The 19112-nt window shown below is 42.4% G+C and overlaps 1 protein-coding gene across 1 annotated transcript in view; it reads left to right on the top strand.

Moving 5' to 3' along the window:
- The window catches only part of SLC26A5 (solute carrier family 26 member 5), a gene marked incomplete at its 3' end in the record, with an annotated part of 46320 nt that extends 28570 nt beyond the window's left edge, over window positions 1-17750 (top strand). Inside the window, exons 8-19 of the mRNA XM_079786015.1 lie at window positions 1174-1256; window positions 5877-6024; window positions 7185-7298; window positions 8100-8177; window positions 8853-8948; window positions 10259-10365; window positions 11352-11421; window positions 13769-13861; window positions 14477-14584; window positions 15464-15664; window positions 16282-16336; window positions 17563-17750. Of these exons, the coding sequence (XP_079642141.1) occupies window positions 1174-1256; window positions 5877-6024; window positions 7185-7298; window positions 8100-8177; window positions 8853-8948; window positions 10259-10365; window positions 11352-11421; window positions 13769-13861; window positions 14477-14584; window positions 15464-15664; window positions 16282-16336; window positions 17563-17750 (1341 nt within the window). The remainder of the gene's footprint in view (window positions 1-1173; window positions 1257-5876; window positions 6025-7184; window positions 7299-8099; window positions 8178-8852; window positions 8949-10258; window positions 10366-11351; window positions 11422-13768; window positions 13862-14476; window positions 14585-15463; window positions 15665-16281; window positions 16337-17562) is intronic.
- Between the last annotated feature and the right edge of the window lie 1362 nt (window positions 17751-19112).

Genomic DNA, 19112 nt, shown 5'->3' with positions numbered 1-19112 from the left:
CGTGAGGGACCGCTCCCTTCCCTGGACAGCCTTAATTCCTTCTCGGCAGCCCACTCAAAGTCCTGTAGCTGTAACTCTTCAGGATGAAGAAAATTGCCATCCTTCTTGTTTTTCTCTTCTTGTAGCTCACTAAGGTTGTACTTTCCACACCAACTCAATCTATGCCCTGGCAATCCAGGAAGCTTACGTATGATGAAACGTGTGTGATGGGCACTTGCACTCTGACCCTGACTGAACTGGGAGGAGGCAGCTGCAGGGTGCTCCCCACACGTGGTGCTGGAAACAGGGTCAGCAGGACAATTGCAGATCCAAACATTTTTTTGTTTTATTTTTATAATTTATCTTTATTGTTGAAAGTATTACAGATGTCCCCTTCTTCCCCCCATTGACCGGCTCCACTCCCCACTCTCCCTCAGCTCCCTACCCTCCTTCTATCCCAGGCTTTCACCCACACTACTGTCTGTGTCCAGGGGTTATGCATAGATGCATATAAATTCTTTGGTTAATCTCTTCCCGCCCTACCCCACTTTCCCTCTGAGATTCCTCAGTCTGTTGCATGCTTCCATGTCTCGATCTCTTTTATTCATCAGTTTAGTTTGTTCATTAGCTTCCACATATAAGTGAGATCATGTGATACTTGTCTTTCTCCTATTGGCTTATTTTGCTTATCATAATACTCTCCAGGTCCCTCCATACAGCTGCATAGTATTCCATGGTGTAAGTGTACCACAGCTTTTTTATCCACTCATCTACATTTTATGATGATACATTGTCATCATACCCCCATCCCCTTCACAATACACCCCTCAGTGACCTTTGTTCATGCCAGGTGATCAGAGACGCATTTCACCTGGCCCACATGCACAGCCAACTCCTGAAAGGTTTCATGGCCTTTTCTGTTTGCAGTCAAGTAGCCAAACACTTCCGCATGGAACAGACCAAAAGAAAAAGGAAAGCATTCCAGGCCACAAGAAAACTAGAGTCCATTTTAATTTTTTGGGGAGAGTCGTCAGGAGAATTTAGAATGGCTAGAAGCTAACTATAATTCTTCTTTTTAAAACTGAAAGTTCAAGTGAGAATGGATTTGGTTTGGCTAACATTGTTTGAAGAGCTCATTTTTGTGGCGTTTGAATTCTCATCTGTAAAGGACGTTTGGGTTTGTGTCTGTTTTAGGTGGTCATGGGAACTGGCATTTCAGCGGGGTTTAGCTTGCACGAATCGTACAATGTGGATGTCGTTGGGACACTTCCTCTGGGGTAGGAACACAATTTGAAGTAACAGTGTGACTTGAATAATCAATGGGTCTATTATGGTTTCTAACTCCTGCTTTAGCGATCTTGCAATGAGAAACCCCTTTTATTCCTACCTACCAAATCGCTGAGGGTTTGGGGGGTGGGGTTTGGGGGTTTTTGTTGTTTTGGTTTTTGGTTTTTAGCATGTGCATGGGTTGTTGTTGTTTATTGTGGTAAAAAAAACAAAACATAAAATTTACAGTTTTAATCATTTTTAATTGTACAGTTTAGCAGTGTTAATTATACTCGTGGTATGAAACTGATCTCCAGAGCCTTTTCATCCTGTAAATCTGAAACCCCATGCCCATTAAACAAGAACTCTCCATCTCCCTTCCTCAGCCCCTGGCAACCACCATTCTGCTTTCTGCCTCTCTGGATTTGACTACCATAGGTACCTCTGATAAGCAGAATCATACAGTGCTTGTCTTCTTGTGACTGGCTCATTTCATTTAGCATAATGTCCTCAAAGTTCATCCGTGATGCAGCACATGCCAGGATCTCCTTCCTTTCTAAAGCTGAATAAAAGTCCCCGGGGTACATACCAGTTGCTGTTTACCATTCATCCGTCAGTGGGTAGTGCTGCTTTCACCTCTTAGATGCTGGGAATCGTGCTGCTATGAACACGGTGTGCAAATATCTCCTCACGACTCTGCTTTCCATTCTTTTGGGTGTGACTGTGTGAGGAGCCTCCATGCTGGTTTCCATGCTGCCTGCACCATGCTACAGTCCCACCAGCGTGGCATGTGTTGTTTGGTTGGTTTCCTATTGTTTAGCACTTACCAGTTTTTTAAAACTCTCCTTGGGAGACGTAGAAATTAAGAGCAAAAAGACCTGAGTCTCGCCTGCCACTTTCTAGCTGTGTGACCTTGGGCAAGTCACTGTCCTCTCAAAGCCTCCGTTTCCTCTCCTGCCTGGCAAGCATGGTAACTGATGCCTATCCAAGGCCCCTTGAGAGAGCCCAGGAGATATTAGTGTAGCAGCGAATACGCTGTAAGTGTTCAAGACACAGTAACCAAAAGTTCTGTGGCTCATTCTTTCAACAGCTTTTCTAGTTTCAAATCATGTTTTACTTCTTTGCTTCATTTTTTCCCTTTTATCTAACTCTTTAAATTTATTATTCCCTTTATTTGAAGGAGCAAGAGTGACTATGAGCCTCTCCTGGTCTAGCTCTGTTCCTCTCTGACACTCTCTGGTGGTCTCTGTATCTCTCTGTGTCTCTATCTCTTATACTATCTCACTTACCACCCTCTTCTCTTTCCAAAAAACCAAGTCAGACATTTGCCCCAATGTTGGAGGTTGACAGAACCTGGCATGTCCCATCAGACCTTGCCTCTAGCCCCATCTATGAACCTTGTGAGAATCACAGGGAGCAGGAGTTGCTCTTTAAGACAAAGTTCACTCGACAGAGCAAGTGTTGAAGGAGGAAGCATGAACTCAAGTATAACACAGTAATAATGCTTGATTTTCTATTTGGACTTGTAATTTATAAAATACTTTAGCCCAGCGCGGCCAGGGTGGCTCAGTGTTTGAGCATCGACCTATGAACCAGGAGGTCAAGGTTCAGTTCTCAGTCAGGGAACATGCCTGGGTTGCGGGCTTGATCCCTTGTGGAGCATGCAGGAGGCAGCCAATCAATGATTCTGTCTCATCATTGATTTTTCTATCTCTCTCCCTCCCTCTCTGTAATCAATAAAAATATTTTTAAAATACTTTAATACTCACCTTCTCAGTTGCTGCTCACAATAACACTTGTGACCTACATTATTCCCACTTTATAGATAAGCAAGTTCATTTATTCAGCATGTGTTTATCGAGTGCCTATGATATGCCAGGGGCACAGCAGTTAAACATGTGAGCATAAATGCCTTTGTTTTCATGGAGCTCATAGTCTCCTGGGGGAGACGGGCAATAACCACATAGTGAGAAGTGCTATGAAGACAGGGGAAGCCAGGAAAGGGGTAGGCGGGGCTGGGGTTGCTGTTTTGGGTAGAGTATCTGAGAAGGTGACATTTGAGAGACATGAATGAGGTTTGGTGACTCCTGGTGAGTCCCAGCCTGGATCCAGCGCTCAGTCTTCCGATACCCAGTTGTGTGCACTTTCCATTACCTCAGACCTGAGTCACTAACATAATTAGTCAAGTGATAAACATTAGTCTTTGACTGGATCCAAGAGATAACCCTACTGAATAATCACAAATAATCGGGATAAATGTGAATTCTCACACTTAGACTTCTTTTAAAAATTCACATGCCGCCCATATACTTTCCTGATCACATTTGTACCCAAACCTGCTTTCCCTCTGTCAGAGTTTTTCTTTTCTAAATAACATTTTACCTTTCTAAAACTTGGCTACTCAGAAAGTTTATCTTCCTGGAATTTTGCCCAAACCCAAGCAGGAAACCAATAATGCCTGCCTACCCACCTCTCTGTCTCTGTGTAATCACACCGTTTCAGTTATCTGTGAGTCTGATCGGTGCTTAAAGCAGCATCCATTTCTTTGTGCACAACTCATCAGTCCAGGTGAGGCTCAGCTGGTGGTCCTTTTGCTGCTCTCACGTGGGGTCTCTTGTGCAGCCGTAGGTGTCTGACAGGGGGCTTCACTCACAGGTGTGACACCTCAGCCGGAGGGCTGGGACTGCTGAGGGCTGGCTGCCCTCTTCTCTCCACATGTGTCTCTACGTGGTGGCTCAAGACAGGACAGAAAAGCAGAAGCCGCTTAAAGCACCCGCACAACATCACTTTCACCACATTCTGTTGATCAAAGCAAATCACAAGATTTATCCAGAGGAGAAACAGCTTCCACCTCTGGATGGGAGAGCAGCACGTACAAGGATGGGAGGAATTTTGGGTCCTATCAGTTATTTACACACATGCATATCACTCTTGTCTACACATACGCACATAAGTGCATACACAATACAGGGTCCAGAAAGTGACGGTTGACTATTAAAGATCCAAGTTGTGGCAGTACATTCTGTTTCTTGGTTTACTTTCCTTCCTTCATTCCAAAATCAACCCTTTTCTCATATTCTTATTCCTCAGACCAAAGCTGCTCCCAGGCCTTCCCTCTTGGTTAGCGCTTCTGTAGCAAAGTGCAAGGGAAAGACAGTAAGTTTTAGAGTCAGACCCCTTGAGTTTGACTACATGCTCCATCTTGGGCAAATTACTTGACATCTGCAAGCATCTATTTTTTCCACCTATAAATTGGGATAATAGTGGTACCTATCTAGTAGGATTATTGTGAGGACACATGAGATGACATATGTCAAGCATGTAGCACATAATCTAGGCTTTTATGTTAGATTTCTCTCCTCTCTCGCCTCCCTTTCCTTTACCCCAGAACTTGAGACATCCCCTTTGTCGCTGTGATATGACATAGTAAGAGAAATAGGCACAGGGAGGTGGATTCTTCGTGGTTTTTGTTGTGAGCAGTTGATGAGCTGTTTGACCTGGGACAAGTTGCTTAGCCTCATTGTGCCTCAATTTTTTTATCTGTAAAATGGCCATTATGGTGGTGCCTTGCTTACAGGGCTACTGGAGATAAATAAGTATAGAACCTGGCACAGAGGAAACACCTAATGATTGTTACTGTAAGAATAATATTATGCATCACTTAATTGGCAGTTGTTATTGTTATTATCTAGCCCAATGTCTCAAATGGGAGCAGGTGCCTTTAAAAACCTATATTGTGCCAAAACCGGTTTGGCTCAGTGGATAGAGCGTCGGCCTGCGGATTGAGAGGTCCCAGGTTCGATTCCGGTCAAGGGCATGTACATTGGTTGCGGGCACATCCCCGGTAGGGGGTGTGCAGGAGGCAGCTGGTCAATGTTTCTCTCTCATCGATGTTTCTAGCTCTCTGTCCCTCTCCCTTCCTCTCTGTAGAAAATCAATAAAATATATTTTTTAAAAAAAGAACACCTATATTGCTCCTTCCCCCAAACTATTCTAGGGGATTCCTATTCTTTTCCTTTAGGAAGGAGTTCCCAACCTATAAAATGGGCCACAGAAATTAGGTTGCCCACTGTGGGGCTTCAGGAGTCACATGATTGGCCCCTTCAGACTCCCAGGTGAGACCCAAGGAGTATAATTTGCTGCAGCTCCTTTCTGATGTTAGAAACTCACCTCAAGAGATCCTGGGAAGAAGCAGATACGTGACATAACAAGGGAGAGCAGTGAGTACCTACTCTTGCTCGGACAGTAATTCTCCTCCAAGATGACCCTTGTCCGATACCCTCCCTGCCCTCAGACTTTGGTTCGAATGTCTCTTCTTCCTGTTCTGGGTCTTGCTTACACCTGCCATGCAGGTGCCATGAGGTGTGCGGTTACTCCTTTTCTAGAGAAAACGGCATCTGATCTCTGCTGATAACCCATTCAGGTAGAAAGCTGGTGCCCTGGGGTTGGGTCCTGGAAAGAACCTCCGTGTGTCCAGAAGGGCCCTCCTTTTTGCCAAACGAGAGCAAACAAGTATCCAAGCATTGATCACCTCCTTTGTAAATAACGCCCCTCCGAAATGCGCCCCTTTCATTGCTTGTTTGTTTCCCAGTGGTCACAGCACTTGGGTTAAAGTCAGCTTGGTCTTTCAGGCTACTACCTCCAGCCAATCCGGACACCAGCCTCTTCCACCTCGTGTACGTGGATGCCATCGCCATAGCCATTGTTGGGTTTTCAGTGACCATCTCGATGGCCAAGACCTTGGCAAATAAGCATGGCTACCAGGTCGATGGCAATCAGGTAATTTTGTGCAGATGTTTCTTGGTGATATAATGGTCATGCTCTGCTATGAAAGGCAAGTAAACTTGATTCCTCTGTATTGATCAAAAAACGTGTAGTTTGATGGGGGATGTATTTAAAGCATGAATTTATTGAACATTACTTTTTTCATAATTAATGTAGATCAGATCATTAGAATACTGAGGTACAGGCCTACCTCACCCCATGGGCAGAGGTCAGCTAGAAAGGTGAAATCTCCAATCTGAGGTTTACAGTTTGCCATACTGCTATTGATGTTATCACTGTTTTTATTTTTGGTTTTTTTCAATTTCAGTTGTCATTCAATAGATGTGATCACTTTTTAAAGGTCACAGATTGGGAATAAAATGTTTTTCCAGAACCGTTTTTACTCCTCAGGAAACCTTCTCTTTGGTCATGATTCATCACTCAAACTCCACAATATAGTCTTTGTCACCTTCTTTTATAACATAGCTACAGATAAGGTATTTAATCTGAATGCCATAAGCTGTAATTTTGGCATGCCGGTGTGTGTTTTAACATGCTCTGTGTTTCTAAGAGGAGACGAGATGATCCACATTCATATGAAGCACAGTAATCCAACCAGGAAGACCAGAGGAGCCCTGAGAGCAGGACTCCCTGCCCCAGGAGGACACTGACATGTGCTCTGGATGAACAAGAGCCAGGCATTCAAAAGATGTCAGAACTACACACCGCAATCCTATATACCTTAAACAACAACAAAAAAGTTTTATCCCTAGCCAATGGACACAGACAGTAGGGGGGCGAGGGCATGTGCTGGGGGCGGGAGCGGCCGGGGAGAGGTCAATGGGGGAATGGGGAGGAGACATGTGTAATGCTTTCAACAATAAAGAACTTAAATTTTAAAAAAAGTATTGTCCCTTAGAGAGTATTTAGGAAAGAAGGGCTGAGTGCAGCATTTACCTCCAACACTAAAAACTCAAAGTGTTTCCCTTAAATTCTGTAATTACCTTAAATTCTGTAGTAATTCCTATTTTGAGCTCATACTAAACCATTTCTTATATCTGAAAAGACAGTGAAGAAACAGCCTACACTGCTGAAAATGGATATTACGTGGCCGTCGCACCTTCCTTTCTGAAGAATAACGGGTCTCTTGTGTGCTTTGTTTCCACATGGAAAAGGAGCTCATTGCACTGGGACTGTGCAATTCCATTGGATCACTCTTCCAGACTTTCTCGATTTCATGCTCCTTGTCTCGAAGCCTTGTTCAGGAGGGCACTGGAGGGAAGACACAGGTATGTATACGACTGGCTTCTCAGGACTGGTGATTTGGGTGGTGATTTAACTTTAATCCCTTGGTTCTTTTCTGAACCCAAAGCTATTCTGCCTGAAGATCCATGCTCCAGTGAGCTGTGTAGTGAATCAGAGAAAAGTATGATTGATGGAGGCAAATCCCAAGGAGCTAAATCTATAGGAAAGAGGTATACTCTCCAGTTAAATCAAAAAATTATACGATACTCCTTGCTATCATAAACCTCAAAGTTGAGACATAGGATGTTGTCATGAAAGCCTCAGACTGAGTATGGGAAGGATGCCAGCACTATCCAATAGAACTTTGACCAATGATGGAAATATTCAGTATTTGCACCATCCAATATGGCAGCCACTGGCCACTTGTGGCTCTTGAGCACTTACAATGTGACTAGTGCGGGCAAGACCTTAATTTTTTACTTTAGTTCAAATTCTTTTAATTCAAATAGCTACATATGGCTAGTGGCCACCACATTGGACAGCAGAGTCTTATCTGACCTCTTCTGGCCCTTATGGGTCTCAGATCAGCACCAGACATCTCCTTTCCCCATCCCTGGCAAGAAGATTTCAGTCTGGGTATTTCAGCTTCCGTTTAAAAGCTGTAAGAGGAACAGAACTTCGGAGAAGTGGGAAGGAGCTAATAGGTTTATGTAATGGTTTGGGTGACTTATATAAATCCATCTTTTCTTGATCATCTCACATTGGTTATCAAAAGACTAGGACCCACCTAAGCTGGCCTCTCACTCTCTCCTAAAAGCCCCTTCCATGTGTCTTTTCTCATGCAGCTTGCAGGTTGTTTGGCCTCGTTAATGATTCTGATGGTCATATTAGCCACCGGATTCCTCTTTGAATCATTACCCCAGGTGTGTAGCTTGGACTTGGTGTGAGGTTTTCTGTGTGTACAGATTTTGCTATTTTATTTGTTTATATTTTTGCAGATGTCTCATGGGTTTTTACTGTAACCCTAGCAGGGTGGTATGAGAAAGGGCCAAGGCTAGGACCAAGATCCTGGTCCACAATCTACCAGCAACTGGGACCTTGGGAAAGCCATCTCAACATCTCTGGGTCTCAGTTTATCTGCTAAGAGGGTGTTTGCACTGGCTACTCTCCAAGGTCCCTTTCGCCTTGATCTTCTCTCACCTTATACTGCCTTTTGAAATCTGAGATGGCCTACACTCATAAGACATTTGTTTACTGATACATTTAATCTAGTAGAGATGAAGAGCAATGTTAGAGTAAAGGAAATCAATGTAGAAAGGCCATGGGTGAAATAACTCCTTGAGTACCAAGTTTAATTCTGAACCTCTTGACTACCATGCAGGTTTGCTGCTAGGATATAAGCCTGGTTTTCCAAGGCCCATTTTAGCTAACCAAGTCCTGAAAATCCAGGTGTTCATGGCTCCAAATGTACCATCACTGCCGCGTAGGAAGTGAGTGGGGAGAGGGTGTGGGAGGGCAGCAGGAGGACAGTGAGGAGCCAGCAAACGGGGCTGTTAGGACACATGAGGAGAGGCAAGTATGGATGTGCTGTGTTTCAGGCTGTGCTGTCGGCCATTGTGATCGTCAACCTGAAAGGAATGTTTATGCAATTCTCAGATCTCCCCTTTTTCTGGAGAACCAGCAAAATTGAGCTGGTAAGTAACAAAGGTGATTGTTAGGTGATTGATCATAGCAACACAGGGATTCGTGCTGATAAAAATGTGAGAATTATAATTTAGCGCAGTCAGTTGTTATATGCAGTATCCAGTTAGGCAAGGTTAGGTACCGTGTGTGTGTGTGTGTGTGTGTGTGTGTGAGAGAGAGAGAGAGAGAGAGAGAGAGAGAGAGAGAGAGAGAGAGGGAGGGAGGGAGACTGAGACTAGGAAATTGTTTTTTTTTCTTTTTTAATTTCTTTATTGATTAAGTTGTCACATATTTGTCCTCATCCCCCCATTCCCATCCCACACCCCTCCCCACGGATGCCCCAACCCGCTGTTGAACTTAACCATTGGTTAGGCTCATATGCATGCACACAAGACCTTTGGTTGATCTCTCCCCCCTCCCCCCACCCTCCCCTATCCTCCCTCTGAGGCCCGATAGTCCGATCGATGCCTCCTTGTTTCTGGTTCGGTTGTTGTTCATCAATCTATGTTGTTCATCATTTCCCCTAGATGAGCGAAATCATGTGTCACTAGAGATATACTTATAAGAACTGAATGTGAGACGAGCAATAATAGTTATGCTGACAGGCAAATGAATCAGTCTGTAGTGAGTTTCTTTCTGGACCAATAGTTCTTTTGAGACCCAATATCAATGTCCACCAGTTCCTTATGAGTACATGTCGGCACTGACCCCTCAGCTCTGGATGGTGGACAAATGGTGGTAATGCAGGTCCGACTCCCTCTGGTTTGGTCTCGGCTGGACCCAGGGGCATGTGGCCTCACCCAGACCCAGGGGGTGCGCGGCCTCACCCGGACCCAGGGGCGCGTGGCTTCACCCGGACCCAGGACCCAGCCCCACCCGGATCCAGGGGCACACGGCCTCACCCGGACCCGGGATCCAGCTTCACCCGGACCCAGGGGCGCGTGGCCTCTCCTAGACCTAGGGTCGTGTGGTCTCACCCGGACCCGGGACCCAGCCTGACCCGGATCCAGGGGCACACGGCCTCACCCGGACCCGGGATCTAGCATCACCCGGACCCAGGGGCGCGTGGCCTCACCTGGACCCAGGGGCGCGTGGCCTCTCCCAGACCCAGGGGCACGTGACCTCACCCAGACCCGGGATCCAGCTTCATCCTGACCCAGGGGCGCGTGGCCTTACCCGGACCCAGGGGCGCGTGGCCTCACCCAGGCCTGGGACCCAGCCTCACCCAGATCCAGGGGCACACGGCCTCACCCGGACACGGGATCTGAGACTAGGAAATTGTTAACAGGATTCTCCATAAAGCTTTCTGTGTTTTGTTCAGACCATCTGGCTTACCACTTTTGTTTCCTCCTTGTTCCTGGGGTTGGACTATGGTTTGATTACTGCTGTCATCATTGCGCTGATGACTGTGATTTACAGAACACAGAGGTGAGTGTACAGACTGGGATATGTGTGAGTGCCCTGCCCGAGATTGTAGTGTTGATTTTAAGTGGATTGTATCTATCTATAGACTGAGCATCTTGACCTTGAAGGCGGTATTCCTAGAGTCCAGAATCAGACACATAATGTGTTCTCTGAATACTTATTGAGGGAATCGACCCAGAAAATCAGCTAATGTTTGTATTATATATTCTAACTCACAAAGCACTTGCCTCTGCATGCTAAGAAGCACCAGGACATAAATACCAAGACCATGGAATGTCAGATCAAAGACTTTGGGACATATTCTGGCTCTCAAAGCTCCCTGACAACTTACCTTACCTCACTGGGCTTCAATTTATCAAACAAAACTTCTATGCTAACTGGAGATTTTTATTTTCTCCCCACCCCTTCAGTTGACTACCCACACCCCGGTCAGAGACTCCTAGAAACAAAAAGAAAACCTCTTCTTATGTAGAGTAGGATGACAGTTCTATCTACTGAGTAGAATGAGAACTTGAGTCATGTATGGCATGCCTTGAACTCTGCACAATTCATTTTTACCCCCATCTTTGAATGCCCAAGTCTTTTGTCCTGACCAGATCGTTGGTGTGGTAGGTGTGTGGTGTGGTGTGTATTTGTATGGTATGTGTGTGTAATTGCATTGTCTATGTGTATGTGAAGGGTATGTGTTGTATGTGTTTCTGTGTGTCTGTGTGTGTTATTTGTGTGATGTGAGATATATTTGCTGTATGTGTGTATTGTGAATGTTGGGGGTGAGGAGTAGGGTGTGTGTGGTGTGTGGTGTGAGGTGTGTGGGGAATGTTAGGTTTGGAATGGCACTAGGAATGTGAAAGGCACCATATAAGGACCAAGTATTCCTGAATTCACTAGCCCATCCATACATGACATTTAAATGTGCACAACTTCATGTTTCAATTACATACTTGGTCTCAACACAATGGTATTTTAACACATTCACTCTCTCTCTTCAGTCCGAGCTACAAAGTCCTTGGACAGCTTCCTGACACTGATGTGTATATTGATATAGATGCATATGAGGAGGTAGGACCTTTTCTATCATTTTAAATGGTTGTAAGCATGTGATGTGATGTAATGTGATTGGCTAACTAAATTTTATTTTCACCTAGGACAAAAAAAGTGGGGGTGAAAAGGGAAGGGGGTGTACTGGTCAAAGAGAAAATCCTGAATATTGATTTACTCTCTGGATTCACTTTTATAGCTTACACTGTACATTATACCGTACATTAATTGCTCAACCTCCTAATATTTATTTTTCTCTTTTTTAAATGAGGATAAAGATATATTGTTGGAACTAAGGTATATATTTACAAAATACTGAAACTGAGAGGATGGTTTGTATGTGCATGATTTTTTTTTCTGATGATTTAAACTGATGGTAAAATATTAACTATGTAAAATATAGGTTAAAATCAGGGTTTAAAATATCCTTGATTTTGAATGTTCTTATGTGGAATCTCAAAGACTTTTATAAAATCTTTTAAAACTAGTTTTCTCTGTTTTGTTTTTGCTGGAGAAGAAATTCTCAGATTCACTGTAAGATATTAGGAAATGAGATTGTATTAGGATTACTGTTTTCTCCTTCCAAAGAATTATATGCTGAATTACTTGTTTCCAAACTGCATTCTAGAGTTCAAGGCTTTTTTTTTTTTTAAGGGACAGAAACATCAATGATGAGAGAGAATCATTGATCAGCTGTCTCCTGCATGCCCCACACTGGGGTCCAAGCCCACAACCTGGGCCTGGGCCCTGACCAGGAATCGAAATGGGACCTCCTGGTTCATAGGTCGACGCTCAACCACTGTACCACACCAGCTGGGCTCCCTGTGTTTGTTTCTATGTATTAGGTAGAGCTGCCATGTCTCCTGGAATTGGTAGAGTGTCCTTGTGTAGTAGGTATCCTGTAGGGCCCAGTGGCTCAGCCCACCTGAGCTGAGCACACTAGGTGTGCCCCTGTGTAGGCTGTGTACACAGTCTTGTAGTTGAGCCTTGATTGCTATTGGCATCACTGGGAGGAATTAACCTCCAGGCCAATTGGCTGTGAGGACCAGCTGTGACTACAGTGGAAGAGCTGCTGTTCAAAAGACAACCCTGTGGAGTAGGACTTGCTTCAGTGAGGTGTTAGTGTTCACTGAGTCTGTCCCTTGAGGGTGTTGCTCATGGATGTGTAAAGTTATGATCTGGTATGGTCTGAAGCTGTCCATCGGATACACTGGCTCTGGGGCCTCCCAGGAGGTGCTAAGTCAACTACTCCCTGGGGCCACCCAGCAGGAGCCACAGAGCGATCTGCAGATGGCTGCTACTTGTGTGGGGCTTAGAAGTACCCAGGCTAGACCAAGCTGTGAAGCAAGGCAGGCTGCTGCTAGTGCCAGGTCTTACTGGTGGCCAGCTGCTGCTTGTTGGAGAGATTATAGGTAAGTCTGAAGTCTGAGCCAGGACAGACCATTCATATGGAAAAGCCACTGCAAACAGCTTGAGTGGGGCTGCAAATTGGATGGGGTGGGATCTCAGGAAATCACCAGGGCAGAGCAAACAGTATGAGAAACTCAGATATGGCTGCCAGTCACCTCTGCAACAAGGGGAGGTCTCAGCATAGGAACAATGACTCCAGCAAGCACCCCTGTCTGGGAGAAAGCCACCCCTGAGTACTTGCTCCAATGCCAGATAATCCAGTTTCTCCCATATGTTTCTGGATCCCCCAAGCTGCTGCCCCAGCACTGGAGCTTACAGGAAGCAGGACCATGTAAGTTCATGAGCTGTCCTTTAAGAGGAACTGCTGGGTCTCCAGCAGCCTCAATGTCACTCTCACAGATCCTGCTGCTTTTACAGCCCAAATTATAGGGACTTCTCTTCCCAGCTCTGGAACCCTAGACTGTGGGTCCAATGTGGGTCTGGGACCCCTGGCTTCTCACAGGAGTCCTCTTCAGCAGAGATATCTTCCCAATTAAAAAAAAAGAAAAGCCACACATAGTGTCGGACCAGCCCACTTGTCGCCTCTGCCCCTCCTACCAGTCTCTATATACTTTCATCTTTATTCTCTAGTTGTAAGACTTCCATTTAGCCAGATTTCGGGCAGTTCTGAATGATAGTTCTGTATTTTAGTTGTAATTTTGATGTGGTTGTGGAGGCAGCGAGTACTGGCATTTACCTATGCCATCATCCTGGTTCTCTGATCAAAATGTGCATTTTTAAAGGCTTTCTTTTCAGTCTCCCTCCTCCAGAGCATGATTAGGGAGACATTATTTTATCTAAACACTATTAAGAGGGCCCTTAGCAACCTCGGTATGAATTTTTAGGTTAGAAGAGGGAGGCTATTGCAGTTTTGATTCTGAAATATTTCCATGTTTTAAATTCACTTTTTATTTCTCAGGTGAAAGAAATTCCTGGAATTAAAATATTCCAAATAAATGCCCCCATTTATTATGCAAATAGTGACTTGTATAGCAGTGCATTAAAAAGAAAGGTGAGTCACAAAAAATTAATTTTACATTGTTTCGCTCTACATTTTTGTATATATATGTGTGTGTGTATATATATATGTATATATATACATTTATATATATATAAAACCTTTTAAAATGTGTGTGTACATTTTGGTTTATATGTGTGTGAGTATATATATGTATATACACATATATAACCTTTTAAAAATGTTTTAAAGAAAAGATGAAAAAATAATTTTAGATTTCTTGCTCTTGGGATCATAAGGGTTCCTTTGCTCATGATTAGAACTTGACCCTACACTGTCCAGTTTATAGGAAATCCTTACAATCAACTCAAAGTCTCTTAAATATAAGAATCTGAGAAATCTGAGTTTGAAAAAATGCTACTTTAAATTCTCTTTAATACTTTAGCTTCTGGTTGGCTTGAATCAAGACCAAGAATAAGAAAACGTACTAAAATTCTTGTAATGAGGGAATAACTCAGTTCAGGGATCTGAGGGAAAAGTAGAGAAAGGTTTTGGGTGGTAATTTCGCATAGAAAACCATCAAATTGGGACATTTAAAGATTAATTGTATTTGTGTGGGTTCCTGGGAGCCAAGAAGTGATTTTTTGCAAATAATGCTCTTCTGTAAAGACGGGAGTGAACCCAGCACTTATTATGGGAGCAAGAAGAAAGGCCATGAAGAAGTATGCTAAAGAAGTCGGGAACGCAAACATGGCCAACGCAACCATCATCAAGGCGGTGAGTGGTCTCTTCCATGTAATTTTCCCTTCTCTCTTGATTCATAGTGCCCCCACCTTTATTCATGATTGAAATTTTAACACAGCATGAAGTCCATAAAATAAGAAAGCTGAGAAATAATCTAACCTTTCTGTATTAAAAATGCATGAAAAAAATAAAAATGCATGATAAGGTCAGTTATGAGAATGCTTCTGAAATAAGTAGCGATGTAGGCTCAGGAAAACATTGTTGTTTGTTATTTCATTAATCCTCACCCGAGGATATTTTTCCTTTAATTTTTAGAGAGCGTGAAAGGGAGGGAGAGAAACACAGAGAGAGAAACATTGATGTGAGACACATTTATTGTTTGCCTCCCACATGCCCCTGACTGGGGCCAGGATCAAGCATGCAACCGAAGCACCTGCCCTTGACTGGAATCGAACCCAGGACCCTTCAGTCTGCAGGTTGATGCTGTATCCACTGAGCAAAAGCGATTAGGGCGGAAAATATTGTTTTAAAAAGTAAACATCATACAGAACGTTAATAAATTTTATCATTAGTACTTAGCCATAGATTCATTCAGCTTATAGTCAAAGGTTGGTTTTTACTGTCCAGGCTTATGGTAACTTATGGTCTATCATGCTGAATAGAATTATTTTAGAAGTTAGGGGGGAAATGGACTAAGAAGAGTGGATTTCATTGTGCCAACAAAAGGGAAATAAACTGAGCTAAAATGGAATATTATGCACACATATTTTTTGTCACAAGGCTGAGATTTGGCAAATATTTTAGAAAAGACCTGGAATAGTCCATAGCTTGAGACTCTAAGGACTAATATTTCCTTATAACTCTCAGGACCAAAATACATAGCATTCTGGTGTGATTTAATTTTTGACACAGGATGGAGAAGTAGACGGAGAAGATGCTACGAAGCCTGAGGAAGAGGATGATGAAGTAAAATTCCCCCCCGTAGTCATCAAGACCACAATTCCTGAAGAACTGCAAAGATTCATGCCCCCAGGGGACAATGTCCACACTGTCATTCTGGATTTCACACAAGTCAATTTTATCGATTCTGTGGGTGTAAAAACTCTGTCGGGGGTAAGCATCATCGTGAACAAGTCATTTAATCTCTCTGTGCCCAGTTTTGCCATCAGTAAAAATCAGACAGTTGAACTTAGAGTCCCTTTTCAACTCTTAAACATCTTTTGTTGTTGTTTTTCAACTTTTGATTATGGAAAATTTCAAAAATAAAGAGCATAGTGTAATGAACCCCCGCATAAGTATCACTCAGCTTCAACAATTATCAATTAATGGTTAATCTTGTTCCACTTGTCCCCCACACCCACTTTCCCCTTCTCTTATTTTGAAGTGCATCCCAGTCGTCACATTATCTGTAAATATTTCAGTATACTGTATATCTACAAGAAGATTCTTTTCAAAGTCATTATACCTTTATTAGACCGTTATACCTTTATTAGACCTAAATAAAATTTCACAAGAATTCTTTGGTATCCCTAATTGTCACTGTCCATATAAAAATCTAAAAGAAATATATAGTTTTTAAATTATTAGCTCAAAAATGCATAATTATTGAAGCAAAGTAGTTCAAGTGAATGTAGTAGAGTGTCTTATATCGGTGAAATACATATTGGTAAAAAGAGACTTACATTTGGCACAGTCAAGAGAAACTAAACTTTATTTCAACATTATTACAGATTGTAAAAGAATATGGAGATGTCGGTATTTATGTGTATTTAGCAGGATGCAGTGGTAAGTACACTTCTAGAATGAGGAGAAATATTACCATTTTGATTTTTTTTCTTTTTTTCAGTAACTGCATTTGGAAATATTTTTCCCTAATTTTAGTTTTTAGTGAAAATGAAAATTATTCTTCTGAAAATCACCCTAAAGCTAGCTTTGAAATTAGTCACTTACAGGCACTCCTGTCACTGGGCTCCTTGTGGCAGCCTCCTGAGCTGCCGTTGGTGGAGAGGAGCTAATAAACCATTGCTCTGGGCTGGTATATTTTTTAGTAATTACTTAATGGCTGCCATAAACTTACTTGTATAAAATCATGTAGGTATTTCCATACAATGCCTGCTTTCTTGTTTTATATTAAATTTTGGTTAAAACACTGCTTGAAAATGAACTCTACATAATAGCAAAAATGACAACTGCTTGACAATGTGCTCTGTAGGCAAACTGTGGAAGAGCAGGCACTCTCAGACCTTGCTGGTGTGAGTGCAAAATGGAACGCCTCTGCGGAGGCTCTCAAAACAAAAAATACATTTGCCTTTTAACCCAGCAAATCCGGCAATGTGCTACATGTGCTCAGTAAGAAACACTTATATGGTTAGTCGTCACAGTACTGTCTGTAAAGACAATAGAGGGGAGCCCTGACCGGTTTGGCTCAGTGGATAGAGCATCGGCCTGCGGACGGGAGGGTCCCAGGTTTGATTCCGGTCAAGGGCATGTACCTTGGTTGCGGGCACATCCCCAGTAGGGGGTGTGCAGGAGGCAGCTGATCGATGTTTCTAACTCTCTATATCCCTCTCTCTTCTTCTCTGTAAAAAAATCAATAAAATATATTTTTTTAAAAATAGAGGGGAAAAGCTCAACTGTCAAACAAAAGGGACCAAGTAAAACAGCTAGGCTACATCTATGAGATCGAATACCATGTAGTCATAAATATTAAGTGAGAAGATTGAATTTTTTAAATATTCAGGATAACATATAGTATGCTTTCTTCTGGGTGAGAAAAGGGGGGAAATAAGAATAAATGTTTATATATTTACTTTCATTTGCATAAAGAAATACTGGAAAATGCATTAGAAAATAATGAAAGTAGCCACCTGTGACTGGGGGTGTGATGTCATGGGGACAGGATCAGGAGTGAGACTTATTATATCATCTTAATATTTGAACTACATGAAAGTGGGTTTGTTTTTTATGTTCAAGACTGATGTGTGCACTAATATTCTTTTCTTCTTTTCCAGTACAAGTTGTAAATGACCTCACTTCAAACTACTTTTTTGAAAATCCAGCCTTGAAGGAGCTGCTGTTCCACAGCATTCACGATGCCGTCTTAGGGAGCCAGCTTCGGGAGGCGCTTGCTGAACAAGAAGCCTTGACTCCTCCGCCCCAGGAGGATGCAGAGCCCAATGCCACTCAGGCTGAGGCATGAGGAACTCAGCCTGGGATAGGGTAGGAGCCTCTTCCAAAACTACTAATTTACACATTTTAAATGCGAGATATTTTTTCTAATAGTAAATATGAGTAGTCAAGGCTTGATTTGGAGGGTGAATGACGCATAGCAAGATGTATCTTACTTGTGTGGTTTTCTTTTAATTGGCTATTTCCAAGACAAATTGGCCTCTTAACCTGAATGTATTGTGCAGTGACATTTCTGTTAATTTTTACTATTATCTTTGTCAGAATTTTTCTCTTTAAGCACTTTACTTACAAATCAGTTATGCTGTCACCAGATAGGTAGTGTGTTCCTTGCTTTTGTACGTGTTGCCCTACAGACTTTCTGTAATGAGAGTTACTGAACAGAGGTTGCATACCCACGATTTTCTAGTTCTTCTTTTGAAATAGGCTTTTATTTTTACAGATGCAATATAGTGCATTACAGAAAAACAGAAAAGCAAAAATGAAAAAATAAAACACGATACTGCCACCACTCAAAAATTACCGCTAACAACTTAATGCATATCCTTCCATATCTTTATGAATACATTTATCTTTTAACTAAAATAAGATCATAGGCCACATTGTGTTCTGTAACCTATTTTCTTCCACAATTTCCATTTTCTCATTCCAGAACATTTTTACCATATTCAAATTTACCCCACTTGTCCCCAAATTTGTAGTTGATTTGTCCAAACTAGTATCCATTCTATGACCTTCCACTATCACTGGTCATATCCCTTTAAGTCCTTTAAGTCTATCTAGCACAGTCCCCTTTTTTATGACATGGATTCATTAAAGAGACTGGGGCAGTTATCCTGCAGAATCCCATATTGCTAACGTGTCTACTTGCTTTCTTAAGGTGTTATTTAGCTTGTCCTTTGATATCATGAACTACCTGTTATCTAGAAGTTGTATCTAGAGGCCTCATGGATTTGAAAAAATATATATTTATTTTGTTAGAATATATCATAGATGAGACACACGCTTTAAATTGTATCACATCAGAAAACACATCATATCTAGTTGACCCTACCATTAAATGCTAAGATAAATCTACTAACAGTCTAATCCCCTCAATTACATTTTCACCTTTGTGAGTAGTAAGTTATCAACATGGTGTTCCTTTGGCATCTAATGAATTCCCAGTTCTCCATGAGCCATTAATCCAGGGTTTTAACATCTGGTGATAATACTTGCCTAAACCAGTAAATGTTAAGGTTTGTGAATTTTTTTTCCAATTTTCTTATTCCTTCTGCATTTATTAGTTGATGTTTCTATGTAAACTATAGCTTTCCTTCCTCAACTTGATCTCTTTAGTCATCCTTAAACACAGTTCTTACTAGAAAGGCAGGTT

The sequence above is a fragment of the Cnephaeus nilssonii genome (genome assembly GCF_951640355.1).
Source record: "Cnephaeus nilssonii genome assembly, chromosome: 12".
NCBI classification, from domain to species: domain Eukaryota; kingdom Metazoa; phylum Chordata; class Mammalia; order Chiroptera; family Vespertilionidae; genus Cnephaeus; species Cnephaeus nilssonii.
Note: the sequence above shows the minus strand (reverse complement) of the source record. Positions and strands in the feature narration are given on the sequence as shown.